The following is a 26,940-nucleotide window of genomic DNA, read 5'->3' as shown; positions in this document are numbered from 1 at the left end:
TTCCAGGGGCACCACATTGTTTCTAATTTTGTAAATTATTTCTTTCAAAGACGAGCTTCTAATTTACACAATATTTTGTACATTATGCTCAAAGCAATCCTCAACAAAAATATATCTCCTTGGCTTTAACGACCTTGCAGGTCACGCCAGCCATTTCTGGCTTACTAGACTTATTTTTACCACGTAGCCGAATAGTCAGTCCTTGCTACGGGGGGACGGTCCGGATGGGATATGAACCCGGTCCTGCGGTGTGGACTGGCGAGGTTTATCACATGCACCATTGAGCTGCCCAAACAAAAAATAATTTACGTTTCGTAATTAATGGACGTCGCCTCAGATTAAAGTTTTTTGAACAAGCTAAATAAAAAGCTTTTAGAGTAGTTAAGCCATTATATCATGCAAAATCGATTCGAAAACACTATAATTTAACAAACAAAAAAGAATTATGTATATGTTTATGAATTCTATCTTGTTTTAATAGCAATTTATTGTTTTTCTTTATTTGCAGCTAGCATGGTTGAAACCACACTTAATTGACCTACTTCCCTACCTGATACGATCGGCTGACCGTGGAAGGAAGTGACTGATTTAGGTTTAAAAATAGAAATTGTTTTCTTTACGAGTGAACCCCGGCAAAGGTCCAGTAGTGGATGAGCTAACAGTGCGGTAATCTAGTCGATCGGAAGTGCTGATAAGGGAAGTGCACTTGAGTAGCTGCAACGGCGGTCCATCGAAGCTGTGCATCCCTGCACTTAACCTGGTAAGTGGCTGTATATGTGTATGATCCACAAGACGTACACAATCTAATGCAATTGCACGATTCTCTCTTTCTCTCTCTCTCGCTCGATTGAAGTGCGCTTTCTGTTTGGGGGTTGTTTTTGTGTGGTTATCGTGTGGCTGGCTCACCACACGGGATGCTGCTTATTATTGGCGAACGGGGGTTGATAGTCGTTGTGTTCGTTTTACCGCTTGACTAACCTTCACCGTGATCGACTCGTGATAGTACTCGGCCCGAAGTGATAGAGCGGTTCATTGCCAGTGTGTTGCCTTATCGGAGGTGTTGTGTCGTATTGTGCGCGGAGCAGCGCGGAACACGGATGTCAGTGTTTTGCCAGTGACCGGCCGGTGTACACAGTGATGCAGGTGAACATTGGACAGTTCTTTGCCGAGCATGATATCGTACCGGTGCTGATCGATCGGGCACCGGACGCATTCGCTAAGGTGGTGTACCGTGCGAAAAAGTTGGTAGACGCCGGTAAGGAACTGACACCGGCCGAGGTGCGTGATGAACCGAAGGTTGAGTGGTATGCCGATCCAACGGAGCTTTATACGCTCGTCATGATCGATCCGGATTCGCCGAGCCGTATGGAACCGTGGAATCGGGAGTTTGCCCACTGGCTGGTGGGTAACATCCCCGGACGGCACGTGCAGAACGGCGAGACACTGTTCGAGTACATTCCGGTATTTCCCCGGTCGGGTGTTGGCTTCCATCGGTACATCTTTCTCGTATTTCAGCAGCAATCGTGGAACGATTACTCAGAAGCACCCCGTGCCTCGAATAAGTACGTCCATCAGCTTTGGGTGCGAAAGAATTGGATTTTTTAAACAACTTCTTTCGTTTGCAGAAACCGAACGCCAAGGATACGGTTCAGTACGCGAGATTTCGCCCGTCGCTACAGCCTTGGCAGTCCGGTGGCGGGCAATTTCTTCATCGCCCAGTACGATGACTTTGTGCCGGTAATACTGGCCAGATTTCCGGTGTCGGATGATTACTAGTTCTGTGACCGATTACTTCAAAACATGTTCATGTGTTCAAGTGGCAACAACAGCACAACATCGCTTCGAGCAAACCAACGAACCGCGTTGCAAAAAGGAGCATACGATCATCGATCATAAAACTCATTAAAACAACGCCATTCATTGTACTGTAAAATGGACGACATGTGTACAAAATCTCCATTCTCGGCCCTGTGTGTGTTACTATTCGATTACAGATTCACCATCCTGATTGTGATCAACCACTTGGCTGACGGGCATCGTACACACGTGCCACCAGTGACCTTCCAATGTTGACCGATGCGGCACCACATTGCGCTTGTGATGTTGTTCGCCCTCTGTTCGCTCTGTTTACATCCGCAAATGGCTGAAAGCGTTGAAATATTAAAATCGTTAAACCCTTTAATCCCCGGTAGCTCGAATAAATATTGATCCCCGCTTTTCGGGTCAGCAATTGTTGCGACCGGTACCGGTGGCATGATGAACGTATCGCTTATCCAAGTGTTTGCCTGTACGGATACGGAAAATCACGACCGAAAAAGGTTGGGTGGGTATCGAAAAGCTCGAGCAAAAGAAAGAAGATTGCTTGTGATGTTTCAATTTAATGAATTTTAATGGTTAATTTGCAGGAAGGTATGCAGTTTTTGGGAAGGAGGTCGGTAAGAACGCTAGTTCCAATGTATCCAATACATGGTACCATGTAGTACCGTGTAGTGCATATCCACTATTAAGCAGATTGAATTACGAGGATGAGTCATACATGCTACCCTTGGTAGCATCATAGACGTGTAGAAGTGGTGCCGGTACGACCTGCCCTGTAGTGTGTAAAGTTGCTCTACAGTACTCGGTGCATTCTATGGTACGCTTTGGTACCAATTTGAACCGTGAAGGTTATTTGGCGAGTTTGCAAATGTTTCACGGTAGCGAAATTTTGCACTCCATTTTGAAGTGGTTGAGCGGATGCGGTGGGACAAAGGGCGAGGTTCAAAAAATTGCATCCGATCTCGGTGCTAAAGCGTGTAAGGGTATGATTGAATTTATGTAGCCACAGTGAAACATTCTTCTGTGATGCATTGATGCTGTGCGCCCATTGACTGGAACCTAGTGGGTGTTAGTCTGTTTTGTGCCGGATAGTGATGGATATGCATAATATAATTTAGCTACAGTTGAGCATTTGGTGGGGTCAGATGTTGCATACATTTCGATGCAAAACATTTGGTGGAGATGGAGAGTGAAAAATAAATATGAAAGTCACACCTACTGTGAGTATCATCATGAAAGGATCATAGTGATGTGATGATACTTTTATGCTGTTTTTATGTTGTTCCCCTTGTATCACAATGTTTTAGTAGGAACTTTAATTTCAGCACTTTATTTTAAAGATAATTTTTGAAGTAAGGATAGCTACGTTAAGTGTGTTAAAAATATATTTTTCTTCTTCCTTTTGTGTGTCAAATAATTTAATATTAGGACTACACCAACAATTTAGACATTTGAAGGAATGTAGTAAAAATAAGTAGTGCAAACAGATCGAATAAAATATACTAAGTTTATTTAACACTAAAACTACTGGATCGGTTATTTTGGCTGGACAGCTTATCACATTTTTTTTTTTGGGGTTGAAAAATCCTATGGTAGTTGGAGAATGAATTTCACATATATAGTCTATAGTACGAACTGCAATAAAATATAAAATATACTCCATATACTTTTCGAAGTTGTTTAAAAATTAACCACGAACGAAAAACGCTTAAAACGCTTGGTAGTTCCAGTGTTAAGTATTTTTCATTTTTTTAAGAATTCAGGTGAATCAAATCCATGGACATAGATAATTTGTTTCAGATGTTTCTAATAAGTGTGCCCAACAACGTTTTACATAACGTCACTCTGGTTGGTTAGTGGCATGTTTTACGAGTTTTATATGTTTTTTTTTAAATGCGTACCAAAAACCATCCAAACTATGTTACCTTTATCACAACCGAAACGAACCGACGGTTCTTTTTTTCATTCAATGTAAAGCGGCAAGTGGGACATGTCAGAAACGAATTTTTGGGAAGTAAATAGATTAAACATCATCAACGCAATTATTACAGCACAGCGGCAAAAAAAACCCCGAAGTTTGTAAAGAGAGCTAAAACCGCGCACGAATATAGAACCTTGTTTGGACGGTTGTGGGAATTGGATATATTGTGTTGAACAAAAAAAAAATCACCGTTCACATTTCCCCACTGTTACCATCGTGTATCCCTGCAACACTGATATCCCTACGCTCATCTACCGCATGTTTGTTCATTATAATGATTTCACGTACATGCTGGTCAGCGTGATGGGAGGAAACACTCGTGTTGGGGTGGATAATCCCTTCGGTGCGATGACTGCGATACTACCATGCGCCTACCGAACCAACCCGTTAGCAAGCAAACGCGCTCGGTTGAAACGACCGGTGGATGATGGAAGGTAAACAAAATTTTAATATGCGAAATAGAAACTTCGCGCTGGATGCAATGCTATTTGCAGGTGCGAATGAATATACAAAAAAAAAACAGGAAAATCAGAATTATAAGTAACATGTTTCAAATTGGTATTGCATTTTGTGTTGGTCCACACGCTGGTTATCTGATTGGTCTGGCTTAACGAGTGCTGCAGGCAATATCAGCATGTTTCTTTTTTTTGTTCGTCAATAATTTGAAACATGATAAAATGTGGCATTTTCATTGTATGAAAAGCTACAGTGTGAATGGATTCAGCAAAACCAACTAGAAACAAGTTCCAATCAATGGTTGTTAGTTGTCTATTTAGTTTTCATATTCATATTTTTAATCAAACTAGTGACCATCGATATAGTGCGACAAAAAAAGGGTGAATTCATTTTTTACGCTTTCAAAAACCATTCTATAGATGTGGCACGTTACAAAATGTTAGTCATTTTTGAATTGATTTGAACAAGAAGATTTAAAAATAAAAAATCGGGAAAAAAGATATGTTTTTATGGAATTTTAAATCGATTGCGTTTTAAATTTTTGGAAAGAACATATTTTCACGCGAATCGATACACATTCCATGGGACGTAAAAATAAATAGTAGTAGAAAAAACAGCTTAAATTTGCGTTTTAATATGCATTTCTTAGAGGTGAAAATTGAAATTTGAAAATTACAGCTAAATGGCTGATGCTTCGTGCTAAATATAACATTTTTTATTCGTCAGTAATTTGCTAGCAAGTCCTTGGCAATTACAAATAAATTTTGCAATTAACAACTGATGAAAGTTTGAAGTCCATCGCTTTTATAAATTTTTGAAAAAAAACTTTTTTCCATTTTCTAAAATGCTTTTTAGAAAAAAAATCTTTAAAAATTAAAAATTGAGAACTCTTTAAATTTTTATTTCCTTATTAGAACGCATATTAGTTCGAAATTTAAACAAAATAATTTAATGTTATATTTAAAAAAAATATAAATAATTATTAAATGTTTCTACTGGAACGTACTGGACGAATACGAAGGAAAATGTGATTCAATTATTGTGGTCATGAGCCTCGTGAAAAATTAACAAATTTCTAGCGTTTTCGATTGCATTAAATATAATACTTCATGTAATATTTTTGTATATTTATTTAAAATTTCCTTCCATCACATAGTGAAGCTTGCAACAATGTGATTTCAGTGAACATAATGAACATTTCCTCACTAACGTTAGCCGCCCGGAGCATGGCAAACATGCCGCCTGGCGGCCAAACATTCTGGCGGCTATTATTTCATACGGCTGCTTTCTACCTCGAGGAACAATTTTCGTAAACAAACCCCACCTTATCGGTTGTTGGACTGGCAGGTACGGTCTTCCAATGCGCACATGCGCGCATGCAACGGTTCTGTGCAACATCCTCCAACGAAGGCGCTTGACAATCGGCCGTTGCAATGTATCATCATCAAACCGGCCGCTGCTAGTCGGCACGAACAGCCAGGAAGCGTCTCGAGTTGGTCCTTTTTCCTGGGACCGAAGCATTCGGCGTTCGGCATGTTTTGGTACAATGGTAACACCGTTGGGGCATGGATAGCCGAGCGACCAGTTTACGTCGGGCAGTGTATCAAAGCGGTCGCTAGTGAGAGGAACGTGTCGTTTTTTGTGTGCCGTGACTCACGCGATAACGAAACGGACGCGAGCAAGTACCAGCTGCGTTAGGTTAGGATTACGCGGTTTTTCGCCGTTGCTATACATATAAGCGAAGTTCGTTCCACGGTTCATTCGCGTGTGTTTTTTTTGGTGCTTTGTTTTTGGCCAACCTGTCCATCTGTCTATCCGTCTGTCAGTGTTTTCGTGTCGGTCTGTCTGTCTAGTGGAGTGACGGGGTCAGTTCATTTCACCGTTAATGTGATCTGCGTTCCTGTGGATTGTCTGCCAGAAGCGATCCCTTGACCTGGAAAAGCTTTCACTCATTCCATCCCCGAACGCATTTATGCGTGTGTGTGTATTTTTTGCGTTTGTGTGTGTGTATGTGTGCATGTGTCGAAGTATATGTACAGCAGCATAAAGCTTGCTGAAGAAGGTGGTGGGAAGAAATTAGGAAGATTTTTACCTTCACGCCGGTACTCCCTCACACCGACTACACAACCCGACTCGCAACGCAACGAAGCAGAAGCGCTCGTACCGTCTTGAACCTTGTTTGATCAAGACCTTGCTGTTGCTTCGCTGTGCATGTGATTCGCTATCCGTTCGCCGGTTTGCTTGTCATTCGTCGTTAATTTACTTCGCCTGCTATCTCGCAGTGTGTGTTTGTTGGTGCACCGATTGGTGATTGGAAAGGATGAAATACATGTGTCACCCGTAACGGTGGAGTGGTGGTTTGGTGTGGTATTACGGTGCAGTGCGTTTAGTCCCCGGATCGACTCATTACGGTTGGTCGGGAAGGCAAATGTCATTAGCGTTTGATATACGCTAAACCTCGGCATCCCGAAAGCAGATCGATCGTGGTGGAGGCGCCCAGTACGCCGTACAACATCGACGTTCGGAGATATAAACGGCACTTCGTCGAGTTGTGGGCCGAGTACGAGTAGGGGAAATGCAAACGGTGATGTGATTATAACTGATTGCAAGCAGATCGTGTACGATTGATGTGCGGTAAATGTGCTGCGAACCGCTACCCGCCAAAGGTGTAGAGCATTTTGTGAAGAAGGATTTAATCTCTAAAGGCGGCTTTCCTTTATATTTGCAGCGGCAAAATAGTGGATTATATTTTTTTAAATAAAATGAGCATTTTAGCTTGTACCAACGGAGCAAGTGCTTAGAGAGAGTTTCAGCTATTTCACCTAGCACACCTAATTGCCTGTCTAAGGCGCAGAAGAAGGTGTAGCAGCTACTTTATAATATATTGGCCGGCCTCTGTTGAGGAGTTGCCACAACAAACGGATTAAGGAAAATTTAGCAAACAAAACAGAAGGTAAGAATGGGGAAGATAAAATAGGAAAAGGTTTTGAAATACAGCTTAATTAAATGTTGATCATTCTGTCCACTATAAGCTTGGTTGGATTTTGGATTGATCGCGAAATTTATTCCAAAAAGAGAAAAACAAGTTTTCCTCTCTCGCAGTTTGCCGTTTCTGCGAAGGGTAAGTGAGTACGAGCATGGTTTATTAAAATTTTACTGCTAGTAATTAATTATTTTGATGATTACCGACTGCAAAACCCATTGACCCTTCTTTGTTTTGGTTACCCTGCTTTCCACTTCTCATGGCATCGTTGAAAATTTATTCGTTTCCGACAAACCCGTACCAAACAGCTTCACTTGTTCCGTACCAGTGACTCGAAGCTTTTCTCGAGGGAGAAAGTTTGATCGTACAACAAGCGGGCTGTAGCCCCACTAATGTATATAGCACCAGCTCGCTCACTCTTTTGTTTTTCACCCCAAACTTTTCCGCTTCACACAGGCGGCATTTCCATCGCAGCCAGTTTTCCCATGGTTCGTCGTATCATTAGCGTTTCAGCCAACGTCGAACCGACCGTTCGCTGGCGAAACGAGAATAAAATTTATAATCTCGACCATAATTAGACATCGGCCGGCGGAAGTAATCGTGTCCGGTGGCGCATCTGTTCGTACAGCTGTGCCTCGGCATCCTTTCGCATCCGCTGCGGGAGACATCGTTCGCTTTTTTCCTCCCCAACCCCAGGATTCGTAATTATGGTTCGTGTATGAGTATGTTCGATTTGTTCGTTGGTTCATTCGTTGGTGCGTTCAAAGGCTTCCAGTTGAGTGATTTAAAAAGTGGTATAACATAAACTTGACTGCACAGTACCATCATAAAATGCGTGTAAAAAGTCATTACCGTTATTGATCGGGTGTAATGAATAGTAAACAAACATTGCCGTGCCTTGTACCCACGGTATCGTGGTGGCTTAAAGCTGTTTTCCATGTGTTTCTTGTTTTGCTGTAGTTCCATTTTTTGTAGTACGAGGAGATGGAAGTTGGTGTAGTTATGTTTACGCTGGGGGGTATAATTTACCATGGTAGAAATATTAATTAAATTTCCTGGTTGGATAGTGACGTGATCGTATATGTATTTTATATTTTCGTACATCAGTAGAAAATAAAAAGACTCATCTTAAATTTTAAAAAGGAACTCATTAAAGAAAATGGATTATTTTGAAGCGGTTATGGAAAAAGAAAACAACAAATAAAATATCATGTAATAATTTTGTTAGAATCATATGATTAATAAGTTTTATAGAAAAATGTCTCGAAGTCATACCGGACTGCCTTACGCTTGCAGGCCGGCAGCATTGCAAAGGTCACTTACAATATGTATGTACTTCAGCTTTTGTTTCTGCTTTTTCGTGGAATTTAAAGCTTGGATTATCTTATCTGACTTCTGATTTCTCTTTAATTAGCCCATCTCTTTCGCATGTTGCTCAATGATGAGGGCAACAATTTGTGGAACTTTGTGATCATATTTAAAATAACTAAATGTTTGGAACGAAATAATGTTAAGTTCTTACTGTTAATCGTACTAAAACATTGTTAGCGTTTTCCTCTAGGCCAAAGATGAGTAGCCTTTTAGAGCTTCAAGCCACATTCAAAATCACTAGATGTGGGCGGGCTGCATTGAAGTATGCATTGATATAATACTGGTTGAAGTAAAGCTCGGACTCGATTCTTGAAAGATAAATTAATATTTAAAACACTTTTTTCTCCTATTTTTAAGTGTTGTAGGACGATTTCAGTCAGTAAGGTCAGTTTTATGTAATACAATTGTAAATTTTTCTACAAAAAAATTATACATTGTTAAAAGTAAAAAAAGGTATTTTTTATTATGATAAAATCGTCTTTCAACGGTATTTTAAAACATTTTCTTTCTGCAACATTTCTGCATCATTTGGTTTGGGAACACGTGCTGAGATTAGAATGGTCTTGAGTTCAAGATCTATCCTGATATTTTGCAAAAAAGTTTAGAGAAATATAGTATGTTGATAAAGTTCGAAAACAATATTTGTATGTAAATATTTTGAAAAATGTTACCTTTAATAAAAAAATATGAAACAAATTAATTTTGTAATAACATTTGATATAACGGAGCGGTAACCTTGAATCTTTGGAACTAGTTTTACAGGTACGTAAAACCACCAGTACTTCAGACACCAACATGGTGTAAGGTACTACCTTCTGGAACAGGAAAAGGGGATTTGGTGAGAGCCTAGGCGACTGCCTGTCAATAACGCAGAGTCAAAGAGGTCTCCTTATTCACCAAAACCTTGACTCCGCAAGATCATTTTGCTCTCGATCTTCATCTTTAGATAATGGCTAACTTTATGGACAAATGGCCAGTTCTAAGCTTATGTTGGATGATCAGGTTTTCTTCAAAAGAATATATCTTAAATGATCTGTATTAGATCTTCTACTTCTTAGTTTAAAGACCTTTAAGATCAGTGTGCCGGAGTGTCAGTCCTTCCTACGGGGGGACGGTCCAGATGGGATTTGATACTCGGTCCTATCGTGTGAAACTGGCGCCGTTTAACACAAACCACCAGGCCTCGCATATCTGTATTGGTTACATTTGGCGAATAGGAAGAGTCTTTAAATGTAAAACTTGATCATTACTGTTTGGAGTTGCTGTAACAAAATGCTTGACAACGTTATCAAATTCGCTTTGTTACGAAAGACGAAGCATAATTAGATTCAGCACTAGATCATTTAGAGCACGTAAGAAGAATCACTAAAATAAGTCCATATTTCTATTGCATACATTATAATCACTGGCAGCTACGAACACACTTTAGTTACATTAATTTTCCTGTTCTACATGTACACCAATTTTTTTTGTTTCTAACTGAAAACCATCATGAACTTTAAGCTTGCACAAACAAATCAAATATTTGTCACTCAGCACCGAAGCTGCACGAATGGCGGAACGTAATTAATCATGCAAAAGTTGGTTTACAATAATTAATTATTCGTTCGCTGGCGTTGTTCGCCTTACTGTACCGGGCGTGTTTGCGCGAAAGGTCGTAGGTTTTAGAAAGCACTCTATCTTATTCCGAAAAAAACCGTGACACACACCCAGATAATTACCGTTGTAGAATATGCAATGTTTTCACGTTCATTCGTTTCATACATAATTTGGTGCGATGGGTACATGGGTTTTCGACTGTATTCAGGATATAGAATCAACTATTTGTAAGATAGTGGAAATGCTTCTGGAATGGTTTTAAAATGGCGTTTTAAATCCATCCGAATGCTTGGTTGAAGATCCAACATCACGCGATACAGATTGGTTCTAATTTGAAGCTTCCACAGACATCGATCCGTACGAATGATTCCCGACTATACCCGGCTGTTTGGTCGTTAGTCATAGGAGAATCATTTATTACGTACCTTTTGTTTTCGATTGAAGTTTATCTCAAATCGATCCAATTAGGAGGCGCCTTTCAGTTTGTCTTCGTTCCATTTTAATTCATCCGTTTAAAGATGTTGTATCGTGCACGGGAAGGCCACACAATAGCTGTGCTGCTCATTGTCAGTGAGCTTTCCGTACACCGGGTTAAAGAGTATAAATAAAGAAAAAAAAAAGAAACACACACACACACTGTACAGTCGTAGCATGCGCCAGCGAAGCGCAAGCGGAAAATAAGGACGCTATTTATGGTACCGGAACTAAACAGCAGTAGTCTCGGAGACCGTTGTGCTCGAGTTTATCCATGGCTATGGCCAATCAAATGGCTAGCTGATGGGTCGTTTCGAGAATCCTTGGCAAAAAGGATGAGGAAAAGTGGCTTTGGGAAAATGACGCAAAACAAAGGGACACAAACAAGTGAGAGACGTCCGGCTGGCGCACCATCTTGCCGTACCTGCAGTGGTTTCCAGTGGAAAATGTGAACCATGGCGATGGGATTGGCTTGGGTCACTGAAGGAGAACAAAAGCGGTGTTCCATTGGGATGGATGTATAACTACTTCGCCATCTTGCGTCCAATCGTCTCACTTCCCGTCTCACTTGCGTGTGTGTGTGTCTGTGGACGCGCGCGACAATTTTCGTTCGAGGGATGCAACACCGGAAGTGAAACCTTTCAGGTGGGGGGTGATCAGCAAATGGAATGTTTTTTTTGTGGAATGGGATTCCAAACCGGGGTGACAACTTTGCCGGTTTCTAATGAAATATTTGCCGTGATTTATCATCGTCCTTACCAGTTCATTGCGCAAAACCATACGCTGGTGACGCGACCAAATGTGTTCAACGAAGAAGAAAACTTGTTGGAAGGAATGTTCCTTTCCTGCTGGGTTTCTTTCTATCATCCACTTGCTCCAAGAAGTTGAAATTGAAGCTTGATATTTTTGTCTTCCTTTCCAGCACCATTTACGGTAGTTTTTCGTTCGTTGACGTTCGGTTCGTTTTGATGATCATTTCATGCGTTTGTTTGTTTCTTTTTTCGGTTTTTGTTTTGGATTCCCCAAGGGCTTGATGGGGTGGCACGATTGTGGTGCGTTTTCCATTTCCAAGACGCCGCCGCTATCGTACGATAAGATCTTTGCTGGCCGGATCTTGAAGTCCATTCTTCGAACTTCATGTATATGTTTTGGCCTACAAAACTGTCGGCCCATTCCTGCGTTTGCCCCTAGCGGACAAACGGTGAAGGCACCGTTCGGAACTACGCCGTACTGTCCACTGTGTCAATAAACCATCGTTTGGGCCATGTTTCCCAATTTTGCTTTTCCCTTGGTTTTTTTCCCAGCGGAACGTACACGGAGTTATCGCATCTTGGGGTCTGGGTGAACTCTCTGATTAGATTGGATCAAATCGGGTGGTAGTGAGTAGTGAGATGGCACACGAACGTAACAAAACAAATCAACAAACTGGTTTGTTATGGTACGGCGATATCACGGTCAGGGCCCGGCTATTTACGGACTCGAGCCCACAAACGTGTGTGTGTGTCAAAGTGCGCGCGTGTGAGTGTTTTATTTCTTGCGTGCGTAGGTACGTGTGAAGAATGGTTTTAGGCCGCCTTCGGGGAGATAGGACGAAAGTTTTATTTCGTAGAAAATTTCATTTTCTACAACTTGCGGCCATCCAAGGCGAGCGGTGAGGCAATAAATAGTCACAAGGGGGAAATGAATTGAGTGACAGGGCCCGGAATTTTCTAAATTTGTTTGACATAAGTTACGGGCATACAGTGGGCCACGTCGCATTTTTGGGGCATTTTGTGGGTGCGTTTGCCCAAGTGACGGCCCTGATCTGAAGCGAATGAGCACGGTAAAGTATGTCCGAAACAAGGTGATAATGTCCAAGGGAGAAAACAAAAAAAAACAACATCTCCATGGAATTATAAATGGATTACCGTGTTGTTTGGTGGGCGATGTGCAGGACCGGTGAGATGCGTAGGATTCTTAACATTTGTTGGAATGGTGGGGCAGGGTGATAGGAACGAAGCAAACAGCGAAACAATATAACAACCATCGCTTGGTCGCTTGCTTGTTTTATGAACGTTGGTTTCGAAACGGATAAACTTTGATTGAGTTGCAATCATGGTGCCAGTTTTTATCCTCCTCCGTGCTATTTCTGGACAATTCTGCAGAAAATTATTCCCATTTGTGTTTGAATAGGTTAGGATATTTACCATTTTCTATCATAATGAAAGTGGAAAAGAAAGGAAATACACTCAGCTACCATTCCCTTGGCTGATGTTTGACTACATTTGTTGAGATGGAAGTAACCAGTAATGAAAAGTAAATTTTATGAACGTAGAAATAAATGTAATTTGTTAACACTTCATCCATTTTGATATTGTATTTTTTGTTGCTTTGGAATGTCATTGTTTTTCTTTCCTTTTGTTTTTCAATGTAATACTGATCATTTGTAAATTGTTCAAAATTTGTTTTTTTTTCTTTTTTATTTTTAATTTTTTTTCTTATTTTAGTTTGTAGCATAATTGCTAAACATTTTATCATAACTTAAATATTACACAGTATAAGGTTAGAAGGTTTATCACGTGACAGAATTCAACACATTTCGCTACCCAAAAAAAAGCCACTTAATCTAAATTAAAGGAGGTCAGATTTAAAACATAGTAACCCACTTTATTAAATGCATCAATTGGCAAAAACCGATGACCAACGTATAAACATAAATTTACACACTTAGTGTTACCAACGAGAACCAATTTCATTGCCACCTGGTAAAGATAGCTTAATAAGCGTTTTTGCATGAACAGCAAAAATCGGCACCGGAAGCAAAATTAATAACAAATAGCACCATCGCTATTTGTCGACGATATCGTTATAACCTGAACTATTTATTAATGTTTTCATAACATCTATAGATCAATAAGCAAACTAAAAGCTTGAAAAATGGATATAAATAAAGCCAGTTTAACCTGAACGGTAGACAGTCCGAGATGAACCGCCAAAGCGCGTGTTAACCGTCAGGTTGGAAATTATAACCAACCAAAACTATATTGTGTTCTTATTTCAAGAGCTTCGAGAGTCCCTCTACCCAAGGTAAGGCCTCGATGTCTCCATCAATCCAGTAAGAGAAATCTCTTCCAGATTTCTATGATCGCCTGTACGATCAAGTCCGCCCAAATGAAGAAGTTTGTCGCCCGAACGAAAAGTCGTTGATACCGTGTGATGATTAACCTTGCGCAAATCGATAAATGTGACACGGGTGCGAACGGAAACGCGAAGTAAGCAATTGTACGCGCGAGCACATTACAAGTTTAATTAATTATTTTATCACCAGGCTCTAACTTTTAATAATGATGTTCATATTTCTTCAACTATTCCTTTTTTATACTAACTTATTTAAATGCACAAATGTTTTGCACAAATGTTGAGTTTTCTATTCTACATTTTTACACACGGTTGAAGATGAATCATATAAACTTTCTGACGGGCAGAGTCATTGAAAACACTCGACGAAAAACCCACCCAAAAACCCATTCTCACGCTGCATTGCATTTCCGCATCTAAATTGACAGCAAAAATTGTTCCCCCACCATAATAACAAACAGCACCGAACCGATGATTGGTTTGATTCCGTTCCGTGCCATATAATTCACGGAATTCTCACTCACAAGCTGTAATGTGGCCCGGATGAATCGATTCAATTGGTTTGCGGGAGTTTTTTTTTTACTTTGGCTGCCTTCCCACGAAGCATGGTCGGGTAAAATTTGGCAAAAGTAAAATTTATAACGCCTGCAATCGAGCAGCCTGCTTGACAATCGTGAAAGATAAAAAAAACCCCTCGATGTAGTGGCAGATGTAGGTCGTGTCTGTGTATGTGTGTGTGAGTTTGCGGTAAGCTGATAACCCGTTTGAAAAATGGTGGAATCTGTTGGTTGGGAAATTGACCGGAACCAACCTGCAGAGGGGGCCGGAAATTTCGGAGGAAAGGATTAACCAGTTAGCCTTCATCGTCTATATGCGTGTGTGTGTGTGTGGGGGTAGAGGAGGAGGGGAGATAGGGGAGGAAAGAGGGGGTGAGCGCGAATTATTTTGCGAGAACGAACGCCATTGCAAAGATGCGTTCGTGCAAGAGTGCATTTTATCGTGATTGGTGCTGGTAGTAGAAGAATGGCTAGTAGTGGCCGAGGGAAAATCATGTACAAGCGCGATAACACGGCACCGGGTACCGTGGTACAGCTGGACCGATTTTCCTGAAATGCGTGATCGCCCAGCAACGGTGCCGCGTTGGTGGTCAATTCAATTTTTATTTATGCATTGCTAATGCAAACACTATCCACCGAACTACCGGAACCGCATTCGGTTCGGTGTGCTTACCCATTGGTTCGTGTTCAAGCACGCTGTCTTTTAATGCTTGTTGAATATTTATTAGCACCGGATCCGGGGACTGCGTTGAAGTTTAAGCCTTTTTTTTTGGCCGGATGAAAAGAGCCAAAATGGTAGTCGTAGCTGCTGCCAGCTAGCTAGCCTAACCGTTGGGCTGATTATATTGGAAACCAACCAACCCACACCATTGGGATTGCTGGTGTATTGAGAAAATTTATAGCAATTTAGCTTAGCAAATAGAGCCGATTTGGAACATTTTGGAACTGGTTTGTACTGTAAGTAATTGAATGAACTACGGAAAAAAGAGGGGAAAAAACATTTTTTCATTCACTCCTCCACGCCACGCCGGTGTAGTTAAGTGAATGGGTGGAGAAATGCATCGTTGGTTTTTTTTGTTGTCGTTGCTACTTCTGTGTCCTTTAGCGTAACGCCATGATCGTAACGGAAACCCCATTACGCGGTTTTGCACAGGGAAATTAAGGCCGATGGCAGCTGCTCCGCGTCGACATGGCATTACCCTATAAATATGGCAACACTTCGTGTTAATAGCGATAATAAACTGTACGTGATTGAGCCCCGTAAATGGCGGTTGCGCTTGCGACTCTATTCGAAATTCGACTACTGGTGCTGCCGCTGCTTCTTCTGAGTGTGTACGGGGTATGGGCGGCCTTTTTGGCAACGCTTCTAACCACCCATAAAGACTTCTTGCCACGAAGGCAGGTTTGCTGTAAGGTTGACGTCTGATGGCTGTTTATTGCTGCATGCTACTAACCGCACCAATAACTGATTTTGCATAAATGTACCACCACTGGCGTCGATTATACGGTTGCGGCCAGTTTTCTCCATTGGTTGCACAATTTTCCTTCCCAAAACAATGCAGTGGTTGTTGTGTGGCGTTGTTTCGTTGTGGTTATAATAGTTATAACAAGTAGTTTAAAGCTTTTTTTCTTATAACACAATTACAGTGTAATATAGTATGTTTAAATTATATTTGATTTTTTTTTGTATATTTAGTTGATATTTGAATGGTGAAATGTTGCTGAAGATTGGATGGATCTATTTTAATATTTTATTTAACATCGCTTGTAGCGGACAGAAGGAAACAAGTTGATTAAACAATGAAATGAATAGTTTTTTATTTGTTGCGTAAAATATTAAGCGTAGAATACAACAAATTATCTTTTTATACAAATGATTTTAATGCATTCTTTAAAATGCAATGGAGGCGCCTGGTGGTGCATAAATGATGGATTGTAAAATAACAGCTCTGACTGATTTTTTTTCTTTCCTCTGTATTGAAAGAAACATGAAGCACATAATTTATTTTGAGAGTTTCAAAAGGAATTCAAAATGCTATAAAAAGTTTTGTTTGTTTAATTTTAACTTAGATCTATGGTGACCTCCTCTCAGATAATTAAATATTTTATTTTATATTGCCTATTGTGGGCAGAAACTTCTAATATCATAACAAATTCATTTGGAGCGATTTTGTTTGTCGAGTATATTAGTAAATGTAGAGTACACTAAACTAACCTTTTATTCGAACGATAGCAACGCAAACTGTTTGTAATCGTAAAATGCAATGGAGACGCCTGGTGGTGCATAAATGATGGATTGTAAAATAACAGCACCAACTGTTTTTTCCCCTTTCTTTTGCTATTGTTAGGGACCATGCAAACATGCACAATAAAACAGACCCATCTACTTTATGTGACATCTGAGAGCTATGTCGAGCAGCAAATAAAACATTGCAGTGTGGTGTGTATGAATGGGTGTTGCTAGTAGCCATTGCAGACAATCCGGACAATACCGTAACAGTAATACAATGAAAGAGGTATAAAGCAGATTCACCGATAGGCTGACTGTGGGCACAGTGGTTGTGTGTTTTCTTGTGGTCTGTCACATTCAATTGAAATTGATCATTTTTGTATTTTGCTGATTGGATCGGCACAGTAAACACAATTGCTTTTGTGGTTAAAAGGTTTTGCGTGATAAATGCAGTTGAAGAAATTAAAAATAAAGCAACAATAGCTATTCAAATACGAAACTAGGCTAAGAGACCTGGTGTAGGTTGTTTTGTTGTTGTTTTGCTATTTTTATGCATGCACTGTATGTTGCTCATCGTCGCAACCCTGGAGGCAATAAATAGTTTAGTTGCACTTTTGTTTGCATCCGTATCCGTATCACACTATTTCTAGCGCAGTGTATTTAATTGCTACGCATCAGTGCGCTACGCGAACGTGAGCTGCAATTTTATGAACTATTCTGTACGGTTGCATCATTTTGTTTCGTATGAATGATTTACTATTGCGCTTGGTGGTTTTTTTCACGGGGTGCGGATTGAGCGATAATAAAGCTTTACGAATGATTTCACGTTTTATGTTCGTTTTGAATGTGGTTAGAGGAAATTAGGTCATGATATATATTTTATACTGGAAACTTTGGTAGTATATTAAGCATATTTTGAAATGTGAATCTTGATATATTATTATCACTTTTACTAGTTATTGAAGTCACTCTATGTTTAGAAAAGAAGAGAAAAACATTTAGCGACGATACATTTCTACACTCAAGTGAAACAAGCATTCAAAATAAAGCAAAAACTTTTCACTCTTGCAGTAAAACACTATCCACGTTATGGTCACTAGTTAGCTGAACGTTACGAAAGCACTCGAAAGTTGAAGAACTTGACTCCTCGGCCGGGGACAAACCAAGCACGAGCACAATGCTTACCCGTGGACATACTCAAAACTTCCCATGTGCACTTGAATGTTGTGTATAGATCTTGGTACAAAAGTTATGGTGCGCTATTCTGTTTCTTCACCGGCTCCGCATACCGTGCGTTATTCACTTGTCAACGGAAAGGACCAATGGGTAAGCGGTACGCTACTTAGGGGTTTTAAGAATGTCCAGAATGGTCCCAAATAACCCAACCCTACCTAGCTAGCCATCGACAACAGATGGTGGCCAGTAAAGCCCTATTTGGATGGTTTTTCGGGACGGGGTTTTTTTCTTTTCCCTTTCTCACTTCCGCTTTGCTGCAAAACTTTGACAAGTGTGGTCCAGTATCGGCTGGATGTCACCGAGTGGATGGTTTGTGTGTGTGTGTGTGTGTTTGGGAAGAGGGAGGGGATTTTTTCCTTCTTTCCCTCCCATCTTTGCTGAGCTTCGGTGAAGAAAGCGGTCAGCTTTTCAATATGGTGTGCTATTCTTGGAAGCTGCCAGGAACAAAGTGACAATTGTAAACACAGCCATGGTTGAGTGATGAAAGAGCAGACCCGTGTTGTCGTTAGGGTGGCAACTGGAAGATAATGCCTCTTAAAGGATTGCCGGTGGTTCGGTACAACCCTTGGTTCGGCAATAAGGATCTATCCCGTTTGCAGGAAGAACACAGCAAGGCGATGAAAAAAAGCGGGAAACTCTACTATCGAAGAATCTTGAAACTGTGCAGTCTGTACAGTTGCGTCGTCTAAAGAGACGGATCCACAAGCACTTGAGCGTAAACGGCAGCTGTTTTGGTTGTTGTAGTCGTGGTACTAGTAGTTGTTGTTGTTGTCAGTAGTGGTTCAGGGGTAAAGCTGCTTCTAAGTGCGGTGTACACTTCCTTACAGTCGTTGGGTAAAAGGTTTTGGCAGAAAGGGAAATGAGTTTTGGTTTCGATGTCTCTCGACTCCTTTTCTTATCACCACCAAACCATCGTTGTTCGTTTCGTCCTAAGGTGTGTGTGTGTGTGGGGTCAGCTACTATACTATCGGATCGGAACGCCATCGACCAGACACAGATGTTGATGTGGGTTTGTTTGAGTGGTTTTTTGTTTTCGTACTTGTGCGACCAAGGGTATAATTTCCAAGTATAACCACGGACCGTTTACGCAAAACCCGAAAGTGCCGGGCGAACGAGTCGGTGACCCGAAACTGTAATCTGTGGTCGGATCGAGACTCCCGGGCAGTGTAGTCAATTTTGGGCAAGCCATGAACTGGAAAACCATGCAGCAGTTGATATTATAGTTCGCATGTGGGTGAACTAAAACGATGGCGCTACAATTGCTTATCGATGCACCGGGCGTTCGTGCGGATCAAGCGATGAAAAACTTTGGCTCGAGAAAGTTTACGGCAGCGCACTAAGTTTGTGCTGATCTGGGGTAGTGATCTACGACTCGTTTCTTGTACGGCTCGGATTGGTGTGTGTTTTCTGCCGGTATAGCGGTAAACCGCTAATGAGGATGCATAATGAATCCTGTCTCATAGCAAAAAGGCTTTATCACCTGTGGCGTAAACAAAAAAGGAAAAGAAAAAACTTTTGTTCTGCCAAGCGGGAGATAATGCATCCGCCTTCACGGACGCTTACCGAAAAGCGAGAAGAATGTAGTGAAAGTTTGCCTGATACTTCAACATCCTCATCAACGGGGTTGGAATGGGGCTCAATGATTCCGTTTGACACAACGACCCCCCAGGGGAACGATGAACGGAGGGCACAGCATAGGTAACTTCCTTCGCTTCAAAGTTTCCAAGTTGGTTCAATATGATTCATGGAACTCATGCATAATTTATATCTGCATCGATTAGGTGCAACATAGCGAAAGGTATTCGAGGAACTCACTATAAAAAACACAGAGAAACGTCTTTCATACTTTCAATGTAGTTTTTTTCTAATCGTGATACAATGTATGGTTTGGTGCTTTGTTGTGAAATGTGCGCATTACAATAATATATTAATCTTCTTCCACTATTTGTGTTTTAATCTCATGGAAAAGAGACTCAATGTGATTGATTTGAATTAAATGTAAGAGTGGATTTTTTATTCACATAATATGTAGCCATTGCTACACTTGTAATCAGTGATTTACCAATCGGGTATACCACATTCGAGAAAAATCCATGGTTATTCACCCATTAAAAATGGTTTTTACCCGAGTAAATTAGGGATTTTCGAAATTGTGTTAAAATAGACACATATTTTATGAAAAACGGTTTTTTTGTAAACGATGGTTTGATTGTGTATTTATTTTTTGTAAATTTTCATTTAAATAAATTAATAAAATGAATAGAAAATGAATAAAAATATACGATATCAGAAATACGGCTTCGTCGTTATAAGGAACAATTCAGTATATATAGCTTTAGTCAGCTAATCAACCTCGGAGTCTGATAAATCTATTGTATCATAACCCTTGGTATGATCGTCTATAACAGTTGAGAAAATCATTTCCTTACTTAAGTTAAAATTTTAAGACAAAAAAGTCAGCTGTCCCCCTCGAGCTGTCGTTAATCTGTTACATCTGTCTGTTTTGTAATGCATACATTCAAATTTGCTAAATGATCTTTCCTGCTCTGCTGCTGATGTACTTGGTGCAGAAAGGATTTTCAATAGTGATGGGCGTGCCGACCCGTAGCTACCGGATCGGAGCCATCCATAAGCGACCGGAACCGGTTCGGATTGACCCATACATACATGTAGGTTCAGTAAGTACAATGATTCCGGTAGGTGCAAGCTACCATGAGCGACTCTGACCCATGAGTGTAGCGAGGTCGGGTCGGAGCTAATGAACCTACTTTTATTTATGGGTTGGCCCGAACCCGCTGTACTCACGTTCCCTATTTGCTTATGTTCGGATTGGAGCGCATATGTTTTCCACCACATCAAATGACCTCTTGTGTCTTCAGCTTTCCACATGAAAGGATTCTTGTATACATGTAATAGAACAATACTTGCGTTAATTCCCATTTTTACGACCGTCTCATATATTAGGTCACTGCACTGGCGTCTGATTTTTGTTTTGATTTTTGTTGAATACCATGAATACCAGAGGGATTCCGCTAAATTCCCAGCTCAAAAATACTCTATATTTACCCGTGTAAAAACCAAAAAAGGTAATAACCGGTAAATACCCAAAAACTGCTTGTAGCAAATAAGGTAGAGGTCATTGTTAAACTGCACAAGTAAGAATACTATTGACTCTGATGATCTCTTTTTTGGTGCAAACAAATATCTATCTGTGAAATCGTTTTTTTTTGCAATCATTCACAACTCGCTTCATTAATTTTATCCACAAACAAAAACCAAGAAGGAAGACATATCAGCTCCTGTTTGCCAAATTATACTACCGCAACAACGTTAGACCGAAGGTTAATAAAATGAGCGTTGTTCGCCGTAACCAACTGTTACGGTTAATATTTCCAGTTACCGTCTTGAGTGCTTCTCGTAGTACACCTGATGTGCTTTCGCTTTCCGATCACGTCCGTCCGGCCGGTGCCGTTTAATCAGGATAATAAATTTTCCACCACACTGGAAGGAAAATGTTTTTTTGACCACTTGCTTGCTTGTAAGTTACGTTCACGGCGTACCTAACACCTGTTCATCGTCACGCACCAGGCAGCACAAGTCGTAGTTAACACTTCTCAAACTGATACCGTTTCCCGATGCAAACCGGGACTGGTTGGTGGCCGGTTCCACGACTCCAAACTCAATTACAATTCAATTATCATCTTACTGCCCGCTCGGTTTTGGGGCGAACTGTGTATACAAATTTTAGGTCCAGTAACGGGAATGTTACAACTGCCAGCAGTACCTTTTCGTACTACCAACCAACCAAGTAAGGTGGATTTTAGCAGTATGTATGATGTGTATGCCAAGAAGCGAACATTCACAACTTGGAAAGGAATGGAAAAATAGAAGCAAGAATATATGTATATATATACGGAAAGCAATGGGATATACCGGAAGCAAGTTGGCAAGAACAAGTTTTGTTCGTGGAAAAGTTTTTCTCCAAACCCCCGCACATACGCACCGAGACGGTGTTCTTCATAGAAGGGCCCTTGGCTAAAACGGAGTTTTGCAGGAAACTGGTAACGCTGTGTCTGACAGGAGAGTACGTGCAGACACCACCATTCTTACTTGTGGCTTTGGCACCGTTCAGCTGTGATCAACGGGCGCTGTTGCTGGAAAGGATTGGCTTGGCTTGGAGCTTTTTCTTGCAAAAAACCTTGCACAGTAAACAGTGGAGCAAAAATTAGTTTCCATGTACGATGAAGAAATGGGAATAGATTTTGCATGAATTTATAGTTTTTTTTTTGAAGCGAAAGCAGAATCTGTACCTGATTGCCAAAGGATGGAAAGCTATTCACATATGGTTTTTGGTGAGTTTTAAAAATAGTTTTCAACCAGAATGGTCTTTGCATAAAGGTAGAAGTATGGATAAAAGATGAAATGTACAACGCTGTAAGGACACTAAGACGGTAAATTTGTAGACAGCATTTGCTGGTGACAAGGTTTAAAAGCACATTTTTCAATAGAATACTTTGTATTCAAGGTATAGTATGTCCTTTATTAGATTTTGATTGCAGGAAAATTCCGATTGAAACACTAACACAATTTTTGCATCTCTTTCTAAAGGGATTGTTTTGTCTTGCGTGATGGAAGTACGCATTAACAGATGTAAGAGTCAATTTAGCATTATTCAAGGAGAATTTTTGCCTCTGAAATACCGATCCAATAGAAAGCTATAAATTGAATAAGAATAGAATGAACCCAAACCCAACAATTGCATGTACAAATGCCCTTTTTTGTCATTGGCTCCAGAAACAAGCACAATATCTTCATCCCAGTATACTCGTACATTCCAAGAAATGCACAAACAAGGAAGAATGTACTGATCCCGAAAGAACTCCCCGTTGTATAATGTCGTTGTGATCCTTTCGTTCCATTAATGAAAAGTAAGTTCATTTTTAACATTTTCATTCCCTTAATGTACGGCCGTAATGTAAGAATTATTAATAGTACCAGCACACGCCACGAACATGCCTTATGACTCTTACAGCTATTAAGTATGCTACACACAAGTAGCATCTTCATCACTGAGCAAGAACAGTGCCGTTTTGAAAACTCCTTTTACTAAGGGTGGGAAACGATGTCCTACGTGAAAAGACGGCACACCATAGTTTGTTGGGACGAAAATGATGTAAAGTTCGCGTACTTAGAGTGTCACCGAATAATGAGGGCAAGTGTGACAGTGCACTTTGTCCCCTTTCAGGTGGAGCATACTCATTTAAACAACATACACAGAAAAAAAGAAGAAGCGAAAAGCATCTTTAGTTGCCATGTTACCTATGCCAGCACGCGCGTCAGTCAGTCAGTGAGTCAGACCGACATCTTTTCGGTTCACAGTTTCTGCCACAGCAGCTGCCACAGCGAAAGGCACTACTTTTAATGACACTCATGAAGCCACTTGCCATTAAGACATCGTTGTGACATGTCCACCAACGGATGGTTAGCTTGGTTTTTGGGGGGTGGGTGGTGGGGTGGGGATGTGTAAGCGTGAAGAAAATCTACAAAACAAAGCAGCAAATAATGTGTTTGTTCTTGTTTGTGATATTTTACGAACGAAACCTGTGTCGCGGATGTGCAAGCAGGTAAAGCAGCTTTTCTAGATACTCATAGCTATCATCATCATCATCATCATTTTGAGCCACAGCAGTGAAGGCAGTGTCCACAGGAGACAGCGTGATGTGCACACGCTGTTTCCGTGGATTGTGAATAGTTTCATTCGCTACTTTGACAAGCATTTGTAATCGGGAGCTTGGTTGGGATGGTTTCGTCCTCGAGTTCGGCCTGCCTGTTTTGAAGCAATAACCATCAGCAGACATCAGCATTTTTCGGAACGATAGAACGCTTCCCCATCCACAGGCGTCACACCAAGACGTATCTTTTCGGGGGGGTTGTGTTGAGGCATTCTTGACAATCTCTCTGTCGGCAGGCAGAAGCCGGACGGACGGTACGGAACAGCACAACCATTTCACCGGTGTGCAGAGAAATTAATTATCTGATTTTGAGACGAAGGAAATGACACTCATTAAAAATTGTAACTGCGTAAATGGCGTCAAGGGGTGGGGTGACAAAGACGCTGCTTTCGGAGAAGCTGGGTTTTGTTACCATGGCACTTCTCTAAGAACCTTTGCGTAACCGTGTGGCTGCTGCTGATAGCCATCCCCGCGCCATTTGCTGCAGCACATGGGTAACCGGGGAATGGTGGAATGGTGGCCTGTTAAGCTGCCCTGTTGTCATGCTCAACCTGGAATTGCAATTGAGTAGGAGTATGATTTTCCGACGGTTTTTACACGTGGAAGAATGTCCGAATGGACGTGCGTAGGAGATGCGGTGATGAAGGTAAGCTTCCAGAACATCCGGCAAGAGCAGACCGCACATGAAGCTGATTGGGATTGATGGTGCTGCGGACATGGGGAGCAAGTACACGTTTTAGGCGAAGAAGGCGACCTTAATTAAACAAGAAAATTGGTCGCTTTTTACGATGCCGTTGGGCTGTTTTGACCATAGCAACGGATCCGGCACGGATGGTTAGGTGAACCGAAGTGTACGTATACACCGTGTGCGCACGAAGTATCAAGCAACGGTGTGATATTATGGCGCATCTCCCTTGTTTAGGTTTGTGTTTATGGCGGCGAAATGAGAATCAAAAATTAGTTAGCCTGAGCATGAGCGCCGAAAAAGGGCGCTACAACGTTTTCCAGCAGATCATTAGTAACCCGCTTGATGGAATGACTAATGTTTTTGAAACTAATGATTTTGGGACCAGCATTATCCTTTGATGATTCTGGTGAAGTTTGCGATGCGTATCGGATGACCCTTTGCTCGGGTGCTCGTTTTGGTGAAGGCGAACATCGGAGAGGTGAACGGCACAGAGAAATGAAAGATTATTTCTGCTACAGATGATGGTGATTTAGTTTAAAGTGATGTTAAAGTTTACTTAGGGGAATATTTTTATCATCAGATTTGCCATTGATAGCAAAAGAATCTTTAATATTATCAAGCAGCAATGTGAACAACACTAACGTACTTAAAATATACAAATTCATTCTGAAAAATGTATTTAACTGGTGAGACTGTAGAGATATTTGTACTGATTTAAAGTTTAATTTTTACTTTCTTCATTCAAATTCAATATTTTTTTTAATATCTACAACGATGATGAAAGATCGCTTTATACATTATAGTAAACGCTGAAAAGGCATTTAATCATAATTTAATTTTGATGAAATTGAAGGAATGTTTGTTTTGCTTTCAAACCTAATTAATCGGAGTGAAAAATGTACCTCGTCAGCTTCAGAGGCTGACAATACGGCCGAAGCAGTAATAAATAATTATAAATAAATAAATAATTAAATAAATAAAGCATTTAGCTGTTAGAAAATAGGTTTTCAGGAAATTTTGAAATATTTCATAACTTTTACATTATAGTAGTTTTTACGGAATTTTGTAAGATTTGTATACGAGTATAGTAGCAATTTTTTATTAATGTTTTCACCAGTGAGTGATAAAGTTTCCAGTAGTTTTCCTACATCTTTGTTTAGTAGTTTTACTATACTTTTGGTTTTTCTTGATTTTATCCGTAAATTGTCTCTTATTTCATCCAACAATTTACGTTTTCATCGTATTAATGTAGAATTTTGAAAATTTTGTTCACTATTAATAGACGTTAAGTCTCAATGTGGGCATTCTCAGCAAAGATCATTGTTTAATCCTTATTAAATATTTCATTCCTTAATTCTTACGAAGCAAGAAAAAAAAATCATTCTCAAAAAAGGTTTAACGAAGATTTTTAAATAAGGAATGTTGTACGTGGAACAGCAAAGTAAAGCTCGTTTACTAGAAGTGGATCGTTAATTGTTCTTAGTATTAACAATGCTATAATGCCAAACTGAGCCCTGCAGCGCCTAGTTTCCATGGAATTAAGGCCCAGAAGCAGACATCGTTGATTGTTAGGTGGTAGCATAGATTGATCTACCCTGTCCAATTTCTTAATACGTTATCGCGTGAATTTCTTCTGAATAGGATGAAACCTATTTAAATTTGCACCTGTGTTCAAATATGTTACAATAGAAAAGTATTTTAAGAGCAAATGGATCAACGAATTATATAGAACTCATTACATTCTTCCGTCTATTGACGGAATGAATAATAAATTTCAGTTTTCTTCATTTGTCAAGTGTCCATGTGCGAAAGGCGGCGTTTTGTCATATGTATCAGGAGGAATTAATATACATAATTGGAATAGTACCGGTGTCATTCGTTGTAAATGTAAGAATTCGTTTGTACACAAGACAACAGTTACCACCATTCAATTAACGATATGAAGACGAATATTACTAACGTCGAAAAAATAAACAAACTAACAAATAAACAGTGAATCAAGCAAATAAACAAACAAACAGACAAATAAACAGACAATCAAACAAACAAAAGAAAATAAATAAACAAATCAAACAAACAACAAACTATTGCTATTAATATATTAATACAATTTTCCGACCTGGCAGCATGACAGATATTAATAAAAAAGCTACTAAAGTTCGATTATGTCCTTAGGCTATTATGTGAAGACAGCAAACGTTTCCCATTTCCATTTTGTTTAAGTTTTGCTCCACCGAGTGACGAAATTAAGCTGCATTAACTCGGCATAACACATTCTTCAGCTTCTAAGCCTGTAATTGATGTACGGATACAAAAGATGCCATTTCGACAAGAACTTTATCGACAGCAGCCATTGTCTACTTCCTTTGTATTCTGCTGCTAGAAGAATAGTAACATAGGATATTGAATAGCTTTTAAGTGGATTCACCTGGTAGAAAAAAAGGTCAATCCCCAATGTAGGGAAGAGAATATTTTGCTTTTTTTTATTCATAAGCAAAGGACAGACACTGTAAAGCTGCGACAAACGTTCTGATGCAAATAGAGTGCGGTTTTGCGTACCAGGTACGCTATTGACAGGTCCGGTCATGTTGCCATACCTTGGACGCATAGAAAAAAGAAACATTCTGCCCGTTGGATTACCATACAACAACGGTGAATAACGGCGTGCTCGTGGTGAAATCTTGCATACAGTCCCTGG

General features: G+C 40.3%; 3 protein-coding genes across 12 annotated transcripts in view; 2 read left to right on the top strand and 1 right to left on the bottom strand.

Annotated features, from left to right (window-relative positions):
• LOC125761714 (probable proline--tRNA ligase, mitochondrial) overlaps nucleotides 1-26,940 on the bottom strand; it is a 289,722-nt gene that overhangs the window by 86,223 nt on the left and 176,559 nt on the right. The window lies entirely within an intron of this gene.
• LOC125761688 (cadherin-87A) overlaps nucleotides 1-26,940 on the top strand; it is a 159,327-nt gene that overhangs the window by 41,591 nt on the left and 90,796 nt on the right. For 7 of the 9 annotated variants that reach the window (XM_049423116.1, XM_049423115.1, XM_049423114.1 and 4 more), the window contains exon 3: nucleotides 509-760. The gene's annotated coding sequence lies outside the window, so the exon portion shown is untranslated. Of the gene's footprint in view, nucleotides 1-508; nucleotides 761-5,140; nucleotides 6,121-6,983; nucleotides 7,209-26,940 lie in introns of those variants that run through there. The other 2 variants (XM_049423118.1, XM_049423117.1) reach the window with 2 other exon arrangements.
• On the top strand, nucleotides 875-2,261 carry LOC125761740 (protein D3-like). Of its 2 annotated transcripts, XM_049423191.1 has the most exons (3): nucleotides 875-1,401; nucleotides 1,516-1,562; nucleotides 1,626-2,261. In XM_049423191.1, the coding sequence occupies exons 1-3, from the start codon at nucleotides 1,138-1,140 to the stop codon at nucleotides 1,774-1,776; spliced, it is 462 nt and encodes a 153-aa protein (XP_049279148.1). In that variant the 5' UTR covers nucleotides 875-1,137; the 3' UTR covers nucleotides 1,777-2,261. The 2 variants fall into 2 exon arrangements, with proteins under 2 accessions (XP_049279148.1, XP_049279147.1); XM_049423190.1 differs by having other exon boundaries at nucleotides 880-1,562.

This window comes from Anopheles funestus, chromosome 2RL (assembly GCF_943734845.2).
Source record: "Anopheles funestus chromosome 2RL, idAnoFuneDA-416_04, whole genome shotgun sequence".
Lineage (NCBI taxonomy): Eukaryota > Metazoa > Arthropoda > Insecta > Diptera > Culicidae > Anopheles > Anopheles funestus.
This window is presented reverse-complemented; position numbering and strand designations above follow the sequence as displayed.